The sequence below is a fragment of the Lissotriton helveticus genome, chromosome 5_1 (genome assembly GCF_964261635.1).
Source record: "Lissotriton helveticus chromosome 5_1, aLisHel1.1, whole genome shotgun sequence".
Taxonomy (NCBI): Eukaryota; Metazoa; Chordata; class Amphibia; order Caudata; family Salamandridae; genus Lissotriton; species Lissotriton helveticus.
The window spans coordinates 350,046,025-350,066,056 of record NC_136065.1 but is presented as its reverse complement, the minus strand read 5'-3'; the positions used below and the strand labels follow the sequence as shown (position 1 = coordinate 350,066,056).

The 20,032-nt window shown below is 48.0% G+C and overlaps 1 protein-coding gene across 2 annotated transcripts in view; it reads right to left on the bottom strand.

The window, feature by feature from the left end:
- Positions 1–452: 452 nt before the first annotated feature.
- The window catches only part of LOC144754541 (glutamate receptor U1-like), a 241,266-nt gene continuing 221,686 nt past the window's right edge, over positions 453–20,032 (bottom strand). Inside the window, exon 12 of one of the 2 annotated variants that reach the window (XM_078642471.1) lies at positions 453–2,082. In XM_078642471.1, the coding sequence (XP_078498597.1) occupies positions 1,987–2,082 (96 nt within the window). In that variant the 3' untranslated portion in view covers positions 453–1,986. The remainder of the gene's footprint in view (positions 2,083–20,032) is intronic. The other variant, XM_078642470.1, reaches the window with a different exon arrangement.

Here is a 20,032-nt window from a genome sequence, read left to right as displayed (position 1 = left end):
TATTAAACCTAAAACGTTAAATAAAGTTTAAAAACAATTTTCTCTGACATTATTGTTAATCCACAGTTTGCGTCTTCGATCTTCCATTCATTCAAAGCTTTTATTGGAGTAACATTACTACGTGTAAAACAAAAAACCCACCTTCTAGAGGCGCAATCACTTCATCATTAGATTGTACTACTAAGAAAGATATCTGCAATGCTGTGTGGTTCCTACATGTGCCCATTGTGTTTGGAAAAAATCATCACATGTAACTGTTGTTCTCATGAAGGTTAATGAATACACTAGCTTCTAGTTTCCTTTTCAGAGAACTTGAATGATAAAATAATATATTTTCCAAATAATTGTTATGACAAAACTACCCCAGTCAAGAAATCTGACATAAATACTTTCCCACCTTCTTTATATGACAGTTTATTATACAAAATATTATTAATGCGAACATACAAAGATTTGTGTTAATTTATTTATTGGAAGTTGTTGTTGAGATTACAATCTGTTAGACCATGTCTATAGAATATGAGTCGGTTTAATCAACAGAGTTTACAACTCCAGAAATTTACAATTTGTAGACCATTAATACACTCGTTATTGCAAGATAACGCGATGAGAATAGCTTGAGATATGTGTTGTAGACCCACATAGCTCACTTGGTTCAAAGACCTAGAATCAAACACTGTCACATACCTACACAGACATCATGCAAATGGAGCACTTATATGTCAGGAAACTGCATCATATATGTGATACAATTCCCTTCTTTTGACAAACACATTTGACACTAAAAGCTAAGCTATTCTTTACAATAAATCACATTGCTGGAACCTCAAGTGGAAACTTTAGAGATCTCCCATTTCCTACATTGTGACCCACACCCCCATAGACACCTTAACAGAAAAAGCCTATCAGAAGAGCACTGCAATGCAGCAGAATAGCAGTTGCATCACGTGAGATAGTGTCCTGGGTTATTCTATGTATAAGACTTTTTAATGAATCATCATCACCCACTTCTAGCCTAGTAAGTTGGGTTCCTGATCACAACAGGTTTTCACATACTTTGGATAAGGATTTTTCTCTAATCTCACATAATAATTCTACAGCATCTTGCTACTTGTGGTATTTTAAGGTCTTTTGCCGTGTTTTCTTCTGCATGACCCTCGAAGTTTATACATTTCCAGTAACTAAACTACAACATCAAAATGTATCAAAAAAATAAAAAACTAACAGGAATATTAACCTCACCCAGTATGTCATAAGGATGAACTACAGACTGTCTTTGTTTTAAGCCGAAAAGCACAAAAAAAAGCCTAATTTGCAGCTTCACTTTTCCTGTTAGAAGTATTGACATACAAGACCCAGCATACTTGGTGCCAGAGGCTTTTATCTGCATAATGGATTTCACAGTACCTTCCACCAGTAGAGAGGAATCTCCTGGAATATAAACACACTGGCTAAGGGTGGACTAGCAATTGGGCCAACTGACCTTTGTTACTGACTAACTTCCCAAAATGAGAGGGTGGTGTCAAGATGACTGATTGATCTTTGTCACTAGCTGGTTTATAAAGATACAGGGCTATATGTTGTTACAGATTCACATTTCGAGAAGGCTGAAAAGACAAGCAAAGAATTTAAACTAGGCTCATATCTAATGGCATCTGTGACCCTGTTCAACGGCTCCCTCCCCCTCTTTAATTCTTCCTTATGTGATATCCAAGCATGCAACACAGTAATTTTGCAAACAATCCATCATCTCAATAACTGAGGACACTTGCCTGCTTTTAATACAAAAAAGAGAAACCCTATTGTATCACAATGATGTTTACAAAACGGGCAACCATTACAAAAAAGCACAATCAGATAAACAGCTGTCGTTGAGTAAAGAAACCAGCTGCCAGTTCATCTTGCACAATAATTTGTGTCAGAAGTTGTATACATATTCAAATTTAAAGTATTATGTATTTATGCTTGTCTGCTTCTGAGAGTTCTTCAGGGCTGAACCTTTTCTGGATTCTCTGGGTTTTCTTCTTCTCGACTTCGGAACCGGCGTCCAATCTCCTCGGTGAAGGCTGAGCAGCATGGTTTCTGGAAGAAAGAAGGAATGTGTTAGTAGGACACCTGTTATTGGTTTTTGGGAGAAACTGGAAGGTGTGCTGCACAACTGTAGATGGAAAGTGAAGAAGACCTTTCCACTTCCTTCCTTTTGCCTGCGTAGCCTGTGGCGCCATTTCTTTGACTTCATGATTGCCCGGTTAGGTGCTGTATTATGGGTCTGTATGTGGTGAGTTCAGTGGTGGTGTAATTCTACTGCCCCCAAGGGCAAATGTGTTTACATTTTCATTTACCCATAAAATAACCTATTTGTAAGTCCCTCTTTTACAGAGGCTATAAGCAGGGCTTTAAGTGGGAAAAAAACTGGTGGTGCTCTAAAAAGGGGGCGTGGCAGATTTCTTAAAGGGGTGTGGCTATCCGAGTAGGGGCGTGGTCTAAATCAAGATAACTAGCATTGTGTGCTTAAGAAAATCATGAAGTCGCATCCAGCAAAGGATAATAAAATAGGCAAAAAAGTATATTTATTAAGTATAAGCCCCTGTCACTCACAAACCAGACAGTCAATACACAACCAGGCAGAGGCACACATAAAGGTTGAACAGGAAAATAACCTCTTTCTAAACGTGCTATTTCCAAACTTAGAATTTAAAAACCATCTTCACTAAAGGATGTGTTATTAAATTCTGAGTTCAGGGATACCAGATTCCATATGTCCATCTTGCCGTTATGGGAAGATATGCAGGCAAACTTGTTACACAGCATTCCCCATGTTATCCTATGGGCAAGATAGCCTTTCAATAGTGAAAAACTAAATTGGCAGTATTTCACTATCAAGACATGTTACCCACACTAGTAACACCAAACAAAAACCAGCAAACCCAGCATTCAGCGAATAGTTTTAAGGTCCTAAGAAATACTTTGCATTCCTGTGCTAATTTATTTAATTTTCCAAAATATGCCCTGCATCATTTTGGGAAAATTACCCATTCTCTGAACGAGCACCAGCGTCATGGGAACAGTCTTTCCACTAAAAGGTCCACCATCATAGTCCATGTGAAGAAGAACCCACCATTTGACAAGGTAGTCAAACTGACGGAAGAATAATCCATCCATTAACAGTGCATCAAAGGGGTATCAGATTGAAAGCTTATCCACAGTCAGGCCCAATAACCAGTATGATAACCCACCCATGTAATGGTAACCCATCAGAAAACAGTCGATCTACTGACAGGATACAAAGCAAATCACCTTCTGATCTGGGCTGATCAATAATGACGGTAATGATCCATCAATCAATGGATCAGATCCTTGACCGAACAAGCCATTTATTGACAGGGTAGCCCTGACCATCTTATGAAGAGCCTAAACTCTGCAAGAGAAGGACTTACAATCAGGAGAACATGCTATGAAATGACATAGCACACCTGAACATATGGAAAATCATTCATTAAGAAGACAGCTCTTACCATCGTCAAAACATCAAATCCTATGATGAGAATGCATGAGCATTAAGAAAGTAACAAACCCTGTAGCCTACTTTAATGTTTTCGTTTTATGTACTAATAAGGTTGAAACATTGCCAAAGGATGGAGCAGAAACGTAATTTTGTATTACAAACAAAACAAACACAAATTAATTACAAACTAGTGCAATCAAATATTACAGTAGTAATAAACCACAAAAAAAGCAAAAATTGACAGAATCAACAAAACAACTGCTAATATGGAAAAGTTTTCCAAAAGAGAGGAGATTAGCAGCAAGGTAGATAGAAGAAGAAAAGGAATTCCAAGCCTGGAAGCGGCTATTGAAAATACTTAATAGCCCGTGCATACTTTTCTGAGTAGCGGGAGATAAAGAAAGGCAAGTGTATTGTTGCGAGTCATGCCCATCCCTCCAGAAAGCTGAAGTTTAGACACCAAATAAGAAGAGTAATGCTCGATAAATGCCTTATAGGTAATGCAATTAAATTAAGCTGTCTGCAGGCCTCTACAACAAATACAGAGACTTGGGACAGGAGGTCGTCTTTACAGCTTGCAGGCTTAATCAGGAAAACATATCCATCAAATGATACATCAGTTAGCTTATTCAGGAATGACCTGAGCATTTTACATGGAAGCCCCCTTCAGAACAACTGATTGAATGACAGAGCAGTGTGGCAATCAATAGAACGACTCAGTCACTCACAGGAGAACAGCAGATCCATTAATGTTGTATAGTCATCCGGAGAACAATTCACCCACTAAGTAGGTACCCAAACCATCCGAAGAACATCCTATCCACTGGCAGGATGGCAGCCTTGCCAGCTGGAAAACAAACAGATGGATAACAGGACAACTTAATGAAAAATCATTTTCAGTGTCCCTCTATTTATATACAATCACAAGGATAGCCCATAAAATGATAGAGAAGCCCTACCATTTGGAAATGACACCCACACACCGATATTGATGTCTCAACCATCAGGAACACACCTTACTCTTGAGAGAGCAACTGATTATAGGAAGAACATCTAGATCAAGAGACGACAGACACAGCGCATCATAATCCCCCCTCCACTTGTCGGACAGCTACAGACCATCTGATGCACAAACATTCTTCACTGACATAGTAGCTCGGTTCACTGGGACAACAAACCATCCCCTGGATGGGCATACCCAGCCGTCAGTGCAGCGTGATCATTGGAAGAACAATCCACCGACATAGGCGATACTGAGCATCAGATATCATGCTGTTCACTCACAGTGCACCCTGGGTCGCATGAAGAATAGGCCGTTCACTAAAAGGACAGCCCAAACCATCAAGACAACTTTCTATTGCTTGCAAGGCATCTGTGAAAATCACAATAACAACAGATGAACTAAAATAACAAAAGTCAGATCATAGGATGAGCACCCCCTTCATAGGCAGGAGAGATAGAAGCTACCAGGAAAAATGCCACCAAAACCAATACCAGAACAACACCCTTAAAGACAGGGCATATATAGGCAAAAAACTAAAATCTCTTCCAATCTCTAACATAGCTGCCACTAGGGGAACTACCCAACCACTGACAAGGCAGCCATAGACCATCCGAAGGACTTTTTGCCTCTGCAAAGGGTTTTCACAATCAGGATAACACTCTGCCAACTGAGGGGCATATTCACAAGGAGCTATCGCCAAGTTAATGGCACTTTTTCGCAGTCAAAGTTGTGATAAATGTATCACCCCATTCACAAGCTGGTGCTAACAGCCCATAGCACCAGTTTACCTACGATAGCAGCCGCAAAAAACATCGCCACAGATGACCACCGCCACTATCCCTAATGAGATGCAGAGTAGCCGTTCCCGAGCAAAATGTCACAAAAACACCACTCCGCAGCATTCTCAATAACCAGCCAGATTGGCGATACGACCACAAAACATGCGATAAGACCCGTTAGCAGCAGGAAATTAACACCTGCTCTGACCTGGTGTAAAGTCGGACAGCAGCCAGCACCAGAAAAGGGACCCCAGCCTCAGGCCACACCTGAAGAACAACAGATGCCATGGAGCTACTGATCATGCAGCTCGGAGCCCCAACAGGCCCACAACAGACACCGCCATCACCCCAGGCCCGCCACCACACCCCCGGTTCCCCCACACCACCCCCTCGGACCACCACAGAGGCAGAGCAGACACAGACCACCGTCCTTCAGAAAACGCACCAGCCTCACAGACTTAACACCAGAGAATGTCATTGCTCACTACAGGCTGAAAAGGACAACCATCCTCCGCATTCTGAACATCATTGCCCACAGGCTGACGGTACTAACACAGCGGACAACCAACATCCCACCTCAGACAAAGCTACTGCCTGTGCTGCACCTGTTGGCCTCTGGTACCTTCCAACCAACTCCCGCCAGAGTCGGAGGAGTCTCACAGCCAGCCCTATCAAAGTTCCTCAAATCTGTCCTGGATGCCATCATCAACTTGGTACTCCAGTACCTATACTTCCCCCACACTGCGCAGGAACAGGTGGAGACCAAGCAAGGCTTCTACGCCATAGCTGGATTCCCGCATGTTTTGGGGGCAATAGACTGCACACATGTCCTACTTGTGCCCCCTGCCGACACTGTACACAATTACCGCAAGAGAAAGCACACGCATTCCATCATTGTGCAGGCAATAGTGGACCAACGGGGACTCTTCACCAGCGTCATCGTCAACTACCCAGGCAGTGTTCATGATTCCTTCATCTTCCGACAGTCCATCATCAACCAGCGCTTCCAGGATGGCAGCTCCGCAAATGCTCTGCTCGTTGGTAAGTACCAAATGAACACACCACACACCTTAACTTCATAATCATGCAACTCACAACTCTGGGAATGCACATGTTACAAACTCACATACAACATGCCCACCTACAAAACACAACAGCACAACTTACTGTGGGAAACTGGGCTACCCATGTACACAAGCCATCAACGGCGTGGCACCTTAGTCACTCAATAGCAGAATGTGGGGAGAGGTGGGAACCAGGCATGTGCGAAGGAGGCAAGTGACCCATGAATAAGCATGTACACAATGCCAAGTTTGGCGTGGATGTGCTGGCCAGACAGCAGTATGCAGACCACACACATATATTCATGTCGACACACCGCTGGTGTTTGGAGTGTAGTGGACAGTGGACGCAACCATTTCACCCCAGCCATTAGGGGAGATCAAGGAGCTGTAGCTTGTCACATCCCCCGTAAGCCTGAGTGCAGTGGGATGGCCCGGCCTATGCCAGGCCAGCGTAGGGGTGTGGATAAAAGACATGTAACTCTGGGTGTGGTCCTCTTCCGGAATGCCCAATGTTTCTGCCAGGGCGGCGCCTCTCACCCCGCCACGAGGCAGACGCTGTCACCATGAGCGGGGATGCCTGCGATCCTGTGCGCCTGCTGCACCCCGGGCCGCTGGTCCCCAAACCCGTCTTGCCCGACCCTGCGTACCCAGGCCTCAATGTCCAACTGCCGACACCGACGTGTGTTGAAGAGACACCACCACGTGCTGGTGCAAGCTCCAGGCCCGAGGCTCAAGACCTTGGCAGCCTGCTCGGACCATAACGGCCTCCGCGACGCAAGCCTGCTGAACTCCATTCTTGTTGACGTACTCCACCGACATACACAGCGGACAAGTAGGACACACATATTTGGAACTGAGTCTTGATTACACCATGGCAGAGTACATTATTTAAGGCTGGGGTTATGTCACTATACTCCCTTCAATGTGGTACCACCAAGGCTGTGCATAGAAATCACACCAAACGTGTCTGTGGGCACTTGCTGACTGCGGCGTTCGGCCTACTCTCCGGTCCTGCAAGCCTCATACCAATCCAATGCAGTCCGTCACAGGCAGGACACGGCATCGTCGCTGGCTAAACACCCACTCAGCTCTTGTGCCACTACCTATGTCACCCACAAATCTAATACAAATGCCATTCCAACGTCGTGTGTTAGAGATCCAGGAGGAGATAGCTGGACAGCGGTTAACCTGCGCTGACCGCAGTCTCCGTCCGACACTGCGGCCAACTAGGTCGCATTTTTGGAACTGAGTCTTGATATCTTCATGGCAGTGTACATGTCACAGTACGCAAGAAGATGAGTAAGGGGAAGCCACGCTTCAGTCCAGAGGAGAAAAGGCTCACCTTTACGGGGGTGATGGGACACTACCAGCATCTGCACTGGTGCCATTGAATCTGTGCAGCGCTTGCCTACCACACGTGGCTGTGAGCCACTGATGACTGCTGGCTCCGGCAGACACTGCAGTGAAGTAGGTCATACATTTTGAACTGAGTCTTGCCCTCTACATGGCAGAGTCAATGTCATTGTACAGGCCTCATCGCAGACTGCATCCCCTTCCAGTTCTGGTGCCCCTGAGTGTGTGCCCTGAAATTCATGGTCGATCTCTGTTTGTACGTCAGTGGCTTCTGGGCCCATGGGCTGGAGGTTGTCTTCTGCTACATGTAGCTGATACTGACAAAGTGAAAAAGTGGAGTTTGTAGCATTCAACTCCATAATTTGCCTGTTCCTGCTTGCTCCTGCCCTCTGCATCATGCCCTGTAGGGACACCTTCTACTGTCCTCCAGGCCATTCGCCTTGGACATTGATGAGTACACTCTCAGTTTGCATGGCCCTACCTTGGTGCACCGCAAGTAACTGTCCCGTGGCGGTGTGCCTGTGCCGGCCGCTGTGCATCTGGGGCCACAGACTCCGTTCTGCTCAAGTCAGGGACCCATGATGGCCGTACCTTGTACTGCTGATTGTCTGCTCACTGTTAAGGTTCTTGCCAGCACCACCCAACCCCTGTGTGGTGATTTCCACTACCCTACACCCATCCAGCACAGGCATCACTGGAGATGTGACTCTTGCAATAAAAGGGGCCGGGCACTCGTGCCCGTAGCCAGTCCCTCAATGCGGTTTCGCAGTGTGTACCATGTTTGTTTCCGCATTGGCGCAGGTTACATACTGAATGCTTGTCAATGTACATTGTGGCTGTTTGTGAGGAATTGCCTATCTGATTTGGACAATTGTCATTTGTTCTGCGTCACAGCTGTGGGGTTGTGCTCGCACGTTGTCATCTCACCATTTATTTACTCTGCTTTTATGGTGCATTTTCCTGCCAGACGCGTGGGATTTGCAGGTCGGTCGCTGGTTCTCTGAGCTTTTAGTCCCGCGATTGGCCTCATAGCAAGATTTGTTGCGTTCGCGTGTCGCATTTTTGTGGCGTGGCGTTGATTCAACGTGGACATTTGACACGTTGTCTGGAGACCATCGCATAGTGCTGCCGTGTTGAGAATGCTTCGTTAACACAGCCACAATTTTCACAAGATAGACTGCGATGTTGGAAGTTGCGTCAAGTTACTTTTGCGATGGTTATCACAAGTTCTTGGGAATATGCCCCTGACTGTGTAACCATAACCTACAGGAGACTAACTCAGTTACTAATAAGGCACAAAACCAGCAGTTAAACAACCCATCAACTGACGAAGGAACCAGCTATTCCTCTGAAAGGACAGCCTGGAAATCAGGAGAACTACCCAATAAAAGAGAGGACAGCCTCGGCCATCAATAGAGACTAACCATACGCTGAGCATTTCCTGCTAGAAGGGTAATGACCTACTACTAACCCCAGCTAACATTAGCAGGAAAAAACATCGACCAACAAGGAGAGATGGCAAATCACAAAAAGAAATAAGTTACTTAGCAGTAACACTAGTTTTGCAGCATGACTGATTTACAAATTCATATATTGTACATATATCTGGCCATACCTTTTCACCTCGATGAGTTTCACGGAGAAGGTTTTATTGTATTTCCTCATTTCTTGTGAACAACTCCTTTGCCCTTGTCGATAGGTCCACATTGAAGAAAATCACTAATAAATAAATAAATATATTCTGCAATGCAGTCGTTGGAATGTGAAAGTGCAATTCACCTTTGTCCTAACATTAATCTTTCATTCATCCCTGTCCATAAGGAGAACACTCCATCCACTGACAGGGTAGCTCTGAACATCCCACAGCCAGTCCTTCCTCTGAAAAGATAGCTCTAATCATTGGGGGACCAACCCAGCCTTTAACAGGCAGCCCCAGGCCTGGGCAGCCCTGTCCATCAGCAGAACTATGTGAGCTACTGAGACGGATCAGAGCTGATATGGAGCCTACCCCATTACTGCAAGATTGCCTGAGAAAAACTAACTAAAGGCAGATGCCTGAACCCAGATAGGTAAACATCGGAGAAGTTAATAATGTGCCAAACCTTTTAATCCACCTCTAAGACCCAGTTGCCCCTATACCAATGCCCCAGTCCATGGACGAGGTGTCCACTGGGAGAAGTTATTGCTGATTAACCGCTTACCTCGTCCTGCCTGAAGTTTAAGGCTCAAGACCTCATTTCATAACCATGATCAACTGGTAGCTATTTCCATGCCAATTAATTTTACACATTCAAATGTATGCTTAACTATCATAGAACACCGAAGAAGTGCAACTGATGGATCCTGGGTGTTCGGATTTAACTATGCTAACATATTTATTTATGTATTTATTTATTTATATAAATGTATCCCTCTATATAAATGTATCCCTCTATAAATATAAGAACATCTCGACTGGGATCCATGGGAACTTCCTTTCGTCCAATACTTCTTATTGAATTTTTGTTAAACAACAAGGCTGAAGCAATAAAGCATAGTGCTTTACACAGAAATATTTAGAATCAACCAGAACATAAGAAAACAGCAGCAGACCTAGGCCAAGCACAATCAATCACTTAGTTTCAAATTGGTATTTTAAGTGCAACTACTTCCAGCAACTGCTGCCAAGAGATGCTAGTTAACAATAAAGATTAAAGACAAAAAGGAAGGTGCACTATATAAACAAATCAATAAGATGTAGATTATTTGTAGATTCTTCTTTATTAATCAATTTCTTTGGAAAACAACAGCGGCACACAGCCAAAGCGTTTTGTTCCCCCGTGCCATGGGAACTTCGTCAGGGCTTGAAAAATAATTATCTGGGCTTTCAAATTCGACTCAAGCACAATGGGTATCCGTATGCAAATACCCGGAAAAACGTCACACTCAAAAAGCACTTGTGGTCCTAAAAAGTCTCAGACAATATAATGACTTAAGCAGACGACGATTCCACGAGTTATTGAAGAAAATACTGTATATGGCCGCTCTTCAGGATCCCAGTTATTGGCAGAGGATATGAAATAATGTAAATGCGAATAGCACCGCAGATATGCAGTGTCCTTTCCAATCACCCCCCAAAGAGCAGCAGTAGCAGAGGGCGAGTCTTCGTACAGTGGCCGGTCAGAAGTCCCATGATAAGAGACTGACGGGCATAGTGACGGGCGTCTCCTTCGCTGCTGCAAGGACGCTATATATCGTTATATCGATATATCATTACCGAAGGTAAGTAACTTGTGCATCTGAAAGAAACAGGTTAGTGTTAGATTCCTTACCTTAGAATAGATACCACAGCAATACCAACCCCGGTGGTGGGTCTGCGAACCAAGATCACATCAGAAAGTCCTGGAGAACGGAACGGCCGAAAAAGCCATCTCTCCGGACTTGGCTGTCCAGGCAGTAGTGCTTAGGAAACGTGTGCAGAGAGGCCCACATAGCCGCCTGACAGATGTCCTGCAAGGGGAATCCCCGACCCAGGGCAGTAGTAGCCGCCGTGGCCCAAGTGGAATGGGCCCTCAGCCCAACAGGAGGCTCCTTTTTCGCCAAGCAGTAACAGACCTTGATGCACAACATGACCCACTGAGAGATGGTCCGCTTGTGCACCGCCCCTTCCTTCTTAGCGCCCACGTAACCAACAAAGAGCTGGTCATCCACCCGGAACTGGCGTGTGCGGTCTAGATAGAACGAGAGCGCATGTTTTGGGTCCAGACGGTGGAGCCTCTCTTCCTCTTTCGAGGGATGCGGAGGCGGAAAGAAGGTGGGCAAGGTGATGGGCTGCCCGATATGAAAGGCTGTAACCACCTTGGGCAGGAAAGAAGGACGAGTTCTCAAGACAACTTTGTCCGGATGGACAGAGAGGAAAGGAGGCTTGGAAGATAAAGCCTGGAGCTCACTCACTCTCCTGGCAGAGGTGATGGCAACCAGGAATGCAGTCTTAAGAGTCACAAGACGAAGAGGGCATTTGTGGAGTGACTCGAAAGGAGCGCACATCAAATAGGTTAGAACAAGGTTCAAGTCCCACTGAGGCATCATGAAAGGAACAGGAGGAAACAAGAGTGTGATGCCTTTCAAGAATCTATTTACAACTGGGGATTTGAAAAGAGAAGGCTGAAATGGCAGAGAGGTAGCCTTTGAGAGTGCCCAGAGCAGAGCCCTGCCGGTCAAGAGAAAGAAGAAAGAGGAGAACCTCTGAAAGGGGGGCAGAAAGTGGATCCACAGCCTTTGCTGTGCACCGTGCCACAAATTTGTTCCACCTGCAGGCGTATATTAATTTTGTGGAGGGGCGCCTGGCTGCCAGAATCACGTCACAGACTTCAGGAGGCAAGTCAAATGGCCTCAACTGTCGCCGCTCTATCTCCACGCATGGAGGTGGAGGCTGGACAGGTTTGGGTGGAGGACTGTCCCCTGTTGCTGCGACAGAAGGTCCTCCCGAAGAGGCAGATGAAACGGGGGATCGACTGACATGCTGACTAGTTCGGGATACCAGTACCTTCGTGCCCAGTCCGGAGCCACAAGGATGACTTGGGCCTGATCGCGCCTGATCTTCTTCAGCACTCTGGGCAGAAGTGGTATAGACGGAAAGGCGTACAACAGACCGCAGCTCCACTCGCGACAAAAAGCGTTTCCGAGCGAGTGCTGCCTTGGAAATTCCAACGCGCAGAACTGATGACATTGCGCGTTCTCTTCATTGGTGAATAGATCTAACCAAGGCTCTCCCCACTGCTGAAAGAGGCCTTGCACCACGTCCGAGTTCAGACGCCATTCGTGATCCATCATGCACCGACTGCTGAGTTCGTCCGCCCTGGCGTTCAGTGAACCTGCCAAGTGTTGAACCACCAGGTTCACGCCCTGGTGTTCCAGCCATTGCCAGAGGTGTCAGAGCCTCCTGACAAAGGGTCCATGACCCCACCCCTCCCTGTTTGTTGCAGTACCACATGGAGGTGGTGTTGTCCGTGAACACCTGCACTACACTGCCCCGGACAGAGGGGAGGAATGCTTTCAGTGCAAGCAGGATCGCCCGCAGCTCCAGAAGGTTGATGTGGAGCTGGGACTCCATAGGAGACCAGTGGCCTCTGGTCTCCGCCTCTCCCATGTGGCCCCCCCAGCCCAGGAGGGACGCATCCGTCACAACTACATGCTCCGGTTGGGGTAGGGAGAGGGATCTGACGCTGACCCAATCGCAGTCCGTGGGCCACCACTGCAACTGTCTCGCAGTGCCCTCTGAGATCAGGACGTGGTCGGACAGGTTGCCCTGATGCTGGGCCCACTGAAACTTCAGGTCCCACTGCAGAGCCTGCATCCGTCACCTGGTGTAATGCACCAATAGGATGCAAGAGGCCATCAGCCCCAGGAGCCGCAGCGTCAACCTGACCGAGACGCGGGATAAAGGCTGAAAGATCGGAATCAGAGCCTGAATATCCCGAACCCGCTGTTCGGGAGGATAAACCCGAAACTGCGCCGAGTCCAGAACCGCTCCGATGAAGAGGAGCTTCTGAGAGGGGCACAGGTGTGACTAGATGGAGAACCCCAGCAGGTGCAGGAGGTCGGCCGTAGTCTGGAGGTGGCTGACGACTGACTGGGGCGAGCCCGCCTTCAACAACCAGTCATCGAGATAGGGGAAAACTGACACCCCTGATCTGCGCAGATGAGCTGCGACCACCGCCATCACTTTCGTGAACACCCGAGGGGCGCTGGTAAGGCCAAAGGGGAGCACGGTAAACTGAAAGTGCTCGTGGCCTACCGTGAACCGCAGGTAACGCCGGTGGGCCGGCAGGACGGGGATATGGAAATATGCGTCCTGCAGGTCCAACGCTACCATAAGTCTCCAGGGTCCAGGGCAGCCAGGACCTGAGCTAATGTCAGCATCTTGAACTTCTCCTTCCAGAGGAAGCCGTTGACGCTAAGGTCCAAGATAGGGCGTAGGCCTCCTTTGCCCTTCTTGGGTACCAGAAAGTAGTGGGAATAGCAACTACGTCCTACTTCTGGCCCAGGAACACGCTCGACGGCCCCCTTGGCCAAGAGGGCCATAATTTCCTCTTGCAGAAGTTGCAAGTGATCCCACGACATGCGGTGGTACTGTGGTGGCATGGTTGGAGGGGTCACCTCGGAGGGGAGGGAGTAGCCCCTTCGGACAATTTGCAGCACTCACCTGTCCGATGTGATGGTACACCAGTGGGGGAGGTGATGGTGAACCCTGCCTCCCACTGGTGTCAAACAGGCCCGAAAGCTCGGACTAGGAAGGATTTGAGGCAGATGCTGCGGGAGCGCGTGTGGACTGACCTCACCGTTGTCCCCGGCACCGCCACGGCAGAAACCACGACCGCGACCGCGTTGAGGTTGGTTCTGATGCCCGTGGCTAGCTGGACGTGAGGGGGCGCCCCTTCCTTGGCCATGAAAGGAGCGAAAAGCGGAAATTTTCTGGCGTTGGCCGGGGCCCAAGGACTTGGCTGTAGCCCTGGAGTCCTTGAAACGCTCCAGCGCTCTGTCCACCTTGTCGCCAAAGAGGCGACAACCATCAAAGGGCATGTCCATGATTGTTGCCTGGACATCCCCAGAAAAGTTGGCGGAACTCAGCCAGGAGTGGCGGCGAACCACCACCGTTGTTGCAATCGCCCTACCCAGCGAGTTCGTGGGATCGAGTAAACACCGAAGGGAGTAGCGTGCTGCGTGCCGCCCTTCTGCTAGGGCTTGGGTAAGCTTTGCCCGGGCCCCCTCCGGGCACTGCGGCAGCACTTCCGCAACCCTATCCCACAGAGAGTGGGTGTAACGGCCCAAAAGGCAGGCGGTGTTGACCGACCGCAGACCCAAACTTAGGGAGAACAGTTTCTTGCCAAACTGATCGACCCTTTGGGTTTCCGATCCGGGGGAGCGGTCGGGAATGCAGTATGGGAGGTAGAGGCCTGGATCACCAGGCTCTCAGGGGTGGGGTGAATGGACAGGAAGCTGGGGTCGCCCGGAGCCGGGCGGTGGCGTCGGGCCACGTTCCGATCTACAGTGAGGCCTGTCGAGGGCTTGGACCTGGTGCCCAGCAGAACACCAGTGAGGGCTTTGTTAAACAGCAGGAGAGGCTCCGAGGTGCTTGCCTGCGGTTTGAGCACCTCAGTGAGGTGGTTAGTCCTCACGGCCATGACAGGGAGCTCAAGAGCCAAGGCCTTGGCTGCCCTTGTCAACACCACGTTGTAAGCAGCCCCCTCCTCCGTAGCCACGGTAGGAGGGGAGACAAATCCAGTGTCGGGTGAAGTGTCCAGACCGCTGGCCTTCCCCAGCTCGTCTGCCCAGTCCTTGCTTAGCTGGCACTGCAGTGCCAGAGGGTCCTCAGACCCCTCCCAGTCCTCCTCGTCCTCCATCTCCTGATAGTCAGGGTAAAAAGATGGAGCTGGATAGTCGGTGAAAGGTTCGCATATCGGCGTCGAAGACGGCGCCGGGCGGCGCTGGTCGGACGCCGGATCCGGACCGGAGACGGCGTCGGGGGAGACACCCATGGTGATGGTGCCAGCGGAGGGGTCGTAGGGTCGACCGGTGTAGTCACGGATCCAGGCCTGGATCCTGAGGGGCCCTGCCGCGTCAGGACCGGAGTCATCGACGGCGCCGGGGTCGAAGCAACCGACAGCGCCGGGGCCGGAGCCGCCGGCCCGCTTGGGGTCCCAGACGGATCCGCGGGGCCCGAAGGCGCCTCAGCGGGATCCGGCAGAGGGAAGCGCGACCTCATGACCATGAGGAAGGCGCTGATCTCCTCCGGCATCGCGTTCAGCCCAGGGACCGGCAGGTGTGGAGCTGGACGCGGCGCTTGCGACTCCGGCGGAGCCGCGTGGGCGGTGTGGCCCGAACCCCCGGCCGCATCACGCGAGTGCCGGGGGCAGTCACAAGAGCGATGTTGCTTCTTCGACTTCTTGTGCCTCGACTTACCTGAGGACTTGGAGCCCGACGAGTGGTGTCGACTCGCCGAGCTATGATGACTGTGGCCCCTCGACCTCCTCCTGGACCGGGACCTCGAGCGGCGCAGGGCCGACTGCCGGAGCTCGAGACGCTTACGGAACTGCTCCCGCCTAGCCTTCGAGGTCAAGGTCCGGCAGTCGGGGCACGACTTGTCATCGTGGTCGGCCCAGAGGCAATAAAGGCACCAACGGTGGGGGTCGGTAATCAACATCAATCGTCGCAGGGTTTGAACCCGGGCATCCCTTTCGGCTCGAGAAGGATCCAAAAGAGATCAAAAGTTTTGTCAAAAATTGACTAGGAGTATTGCTCTTCCCGGATCTGCGCTTGCTGGCGCGGAAAAAAGAAGAACTGACGTCAGCGCGCGAGGGGGTGTCTAAGTACTCCGACGTCATCCCGACGATCACGACGACGGATGCGGAGCCGCAGACGACACCTGTCGACGAGCAGGGGTACTGCTACGCAAAACTTTCCGGATCCAGTCTGACGCCTGGGGATATTCTAAGGTAAGGAATCTAACACTAACCTGTTTCTTTCAGATAGATAAATGAGTGTGCATAGATTGTTGTCTAGGTGCTGATCACCCATACCGTAGAGGCTAATCAGGAACCTCGGGAGGCGGCTGCAGATAGGGACTTAAGGAGGTAAGGAGAGCCTCTCAGGGGCACCACCGGATGATTTTGTGTCTGATAGAAAGAGCATAGAGATTCCGACGGTAGCAATCACAATGGAGAGCAAACTGCCTGGTAACTTTATTCACAATCCTCGGATCATCCCCATGTGACAGTGACAGTGTGTGACCAGTGCTGACAGGAATCAGTTACCGACCCAGAGACCTGCCATATCCTCACAGTGACACAGGTGCACCAGAGGAGCATGCACAACACTGGGACAGCCACCAAATGAAAAGATAATCTGTGTGGATGGGGAACAAACTTTTATAAACCCGTTATCAACTATTATCAGCTTTAACACTATGTGGCAGCACTTGCCGGAGATGTTTTCATGGTCATTCTCACTACTGTGTAATGTGTACTGTCAAATCACAAGTCAGACTTTGAAGCTGGGGAACCAGGTTCGAGTCTGGCGGAAGGCTTAAAGATCCTGTGATTCTGGGCAAATCACTTAGGGCCAGATGTACGATGCTCAAAATGGCGCCTCGCAAATTGCGAGTCTTTTGCGACTCGCAATTTGCGAGGGGCTATTTTGCATGTACAACAGTGTGTTTAACACTGCTGGCGATTCCCAATGGGGTTGTAAATTGCGAGGATCATGAATATTAATGAGCCTCTCACAATTTGCAAGCCCATTGGGAATGACAGGCCATTCCAGGGATGGTGGCCTGCTGGGCTCAACAGACCATCATCTCTGGGATTGATTTTAAATAAAGCACATTTTTTTTTTTTTAAATGCAGCCCGTGTTCCGTAAAGGAAAACAGGGGGCATTTAAAATTTTTTTTAAACTTTTTCGTTTCAATTTTGAAGGGTAGGCAGTTGTCTTTGGGACCACTGCCTGCCCTTTACAAATATTTTTGGAGCCAGTCACAAAGGGGAAGGGGTCCCCTGGGGACCGCTTTCCATTTGCAATTTCATTACCACCCTCTTGAAGAGGGCAGTAATTTGCTGTGTTTTGCGACCGCAATCGCGGTCGCAAAACATACATACATGGCTCTGCGGTCGCTATTAGGTAGGGAACGCCCCTTCCTAATAGCAAGTCGCAATATACTATTTTGCAAGTCGCAAATTATCGGTGACTCGCAAAATAGTGTAAGTAATTGGCCCAGACTAAAATTGCATGCGCAAACAAGTCGCAAAACAGTTTCCGCCTGCAATTTCACGTCATACATCTGGCCCTAAATCTCCTCGTGCCTAAAAATTAATGTGTCCGTTTGTAATGCAACTGGTGCTCATGTAAAGCGCTCTGATACCTTCTGGTTGCGTCCGTGCTATATAAAATTGCAACAACAAAAAAATATATGCGATGGTGATGTGATAGCGCGTATTGGTTGTGTGATGGTGCATGTGTGATGATCCACTGATACTGGAGTGAAGTTAGACCAACATTTCGGAATTACATGGGATTGCACTGGTGCCGGCACAGTTTTGCCCAGGCATTTATGGCACACAATTGCACTTGACAGTCAGTGCAATTGTAACGACAGCACCCGGAAATGTTGCTGCACCATTGTCCCGGTGGAATTCCATGTAACCAGGTAGTGCAGTCCCACTTATAAACGTAAGCAGTCCCTGGTGTACATGGTGCAATGTCTTGATGTGCTCCAATATTTAGTATTTAGAGGCCCACAGGGCCACACCAGCCAGGGTTAAGGGTGCTCAAATAACTGTTTCGAATATGTGTACTCTGGTCACATGCTTACACGCACCCGTTAAACAAAACTTTTCATTGCAAGAAATACTAAATGGCTCCTAGCGGGATGGATAGCACACTATGAGACAATGTATAAAACAGGACACAGAATAAAGTCATCAAGAACAATATGTTACTTTAAAAGCATATGTCACGTGCAAACGCTACAAATCTAATTTACGTCTGAGATTCTCCGAGCAAAGAAGACTTCTTTCTCTCCCTGCAGCAGCGATCCTTCAATTTATTTCCATTCATAAGGTAATATCAAAGTGTTAAGGACTAGGGGTATTATTTATGAGCCGTGTGGTGGCATAAAAAACGTGCCACGTTGCGCCATATTTACAAAGTGACATCTAAGCAGATGCGTCACTTTGTAAAGCTCTGCGCTACATTATACCTGTGTCAGGTATAGTGTATACAGGGTGGGCGTTCCCCCATAAAAAAGGGTGTTAGAAGTGGTGCAGTGAAATCTATGAGGTGTCACTACGCCAATTCTAGGACGCCACTGCATCGAAATCTAACGCCTGCCTCACAGCAGGTGTAACATTGAAGCAGGAGCCTTTAACATGAGACTTGCCCTTGTGTAAATGACCCATTGCTGGAGTAGCGTCACTTTTGTGACACACTCCAGCAATGAGTCATTACTGCACCTACAGATACATCAGAAATAGTGACGTATCTGTAAATCCTTGCGACATGGAGTCCTGTACAGTAAATACGGCGCATCCTTGGTGTCGCAAGGAGGGCACACTGAAAAGTGTTGCATCGCTGTTTTCACGCAGCAATGCAACACTTTTCGTAAATGAGGCCCTCGGAGTACAACTTTGCGGGATAGGCAGATAGCGGGTGGATCAGTCAGCTAATAATTTTTTATTGATGAACTTATTTCTTTTTGACATAATACAGCCTGTGACCTATGACGTGACTCTTCTTAGAGCTTTTTGTCGCTCAAATTGACGTAATTTCTGATATTGATATGTTTCCCTCGTCTTAATTGCTTTATTTTGCTCGCAAGAAAGTGTCACTCACGGTCGTTGAAATGTCACTCATAGTTACATTGACATGATGAAAATGTCACACATAAGTAATCTGAACCCTTGGCAGCTAAGCGACCATGGGCTAAATCCAGTCATTTCAGATATTTTCCCCCATGGCAATTCTATTCCACATTGCTCTTTTAACGCGTGGGTCTATCCATGGCCAGTTCCACAGCTTATAGCAGAGTTGTGGAACTCTAAAATTCTAGACCACCGTTGTAATATAATTTGTTTCTGCTCATTGCCAAATTGTAGTTTATGTTGCTGTCAACGCATTTAGAAGTATTTAAGAACCCTTTATTTCAAAGGTAATTTTAAAATCCTCTGAGAAAATTGAGCATGGTTGAAATGGCATGTCTCTCCCCCCCCCCCCCAAAAAAAGGCTGAAATGACATGTTGCAAAACAATCTTTGAAAAGGTGCAAATAGGGCTGTGTGGTTGCATCCATCTGCCACGAGAACGGAGGATCATAATCTAACACCAGAATTTTTCTAAATTGTAATGTCTTTTTGGAAGCAAGAACTCTAATTGCCAAAGCAGCGCAGAAGTGCCCGGCAGAAAATATGTTCGTTTTTACTGAATATCGCACAGTTGCACCACAACGTCTGTTTGGTGGCTGACAATCAGTTAGATACTGTCAAAACATTTAACACTCAACAAAATTCTGAAAGCGCTTAATGTGCATAAAAAAAAGCGCAGAGGCTCAAAGTTTTTCCTGGGAGCCAAATACTGATGCTGTCGAACGCCGGGTTGTTGATTACTGAAGCTTTCTAAGTCACGCCTCTTTCTTCCACCATCCCACACTTCTTGTCCCGTCGTCTCGTTCTTGTAGATTGTGTTTGATTACTGCTTTCTCATTTTGTCACAGTTTTCCTATCACTCTCTTCATCCAACTATCTTCTTTTTCTGCCTTTCATTCTCTATGGGACAAAGTCAGTGGCATAGCAAGGGGCGG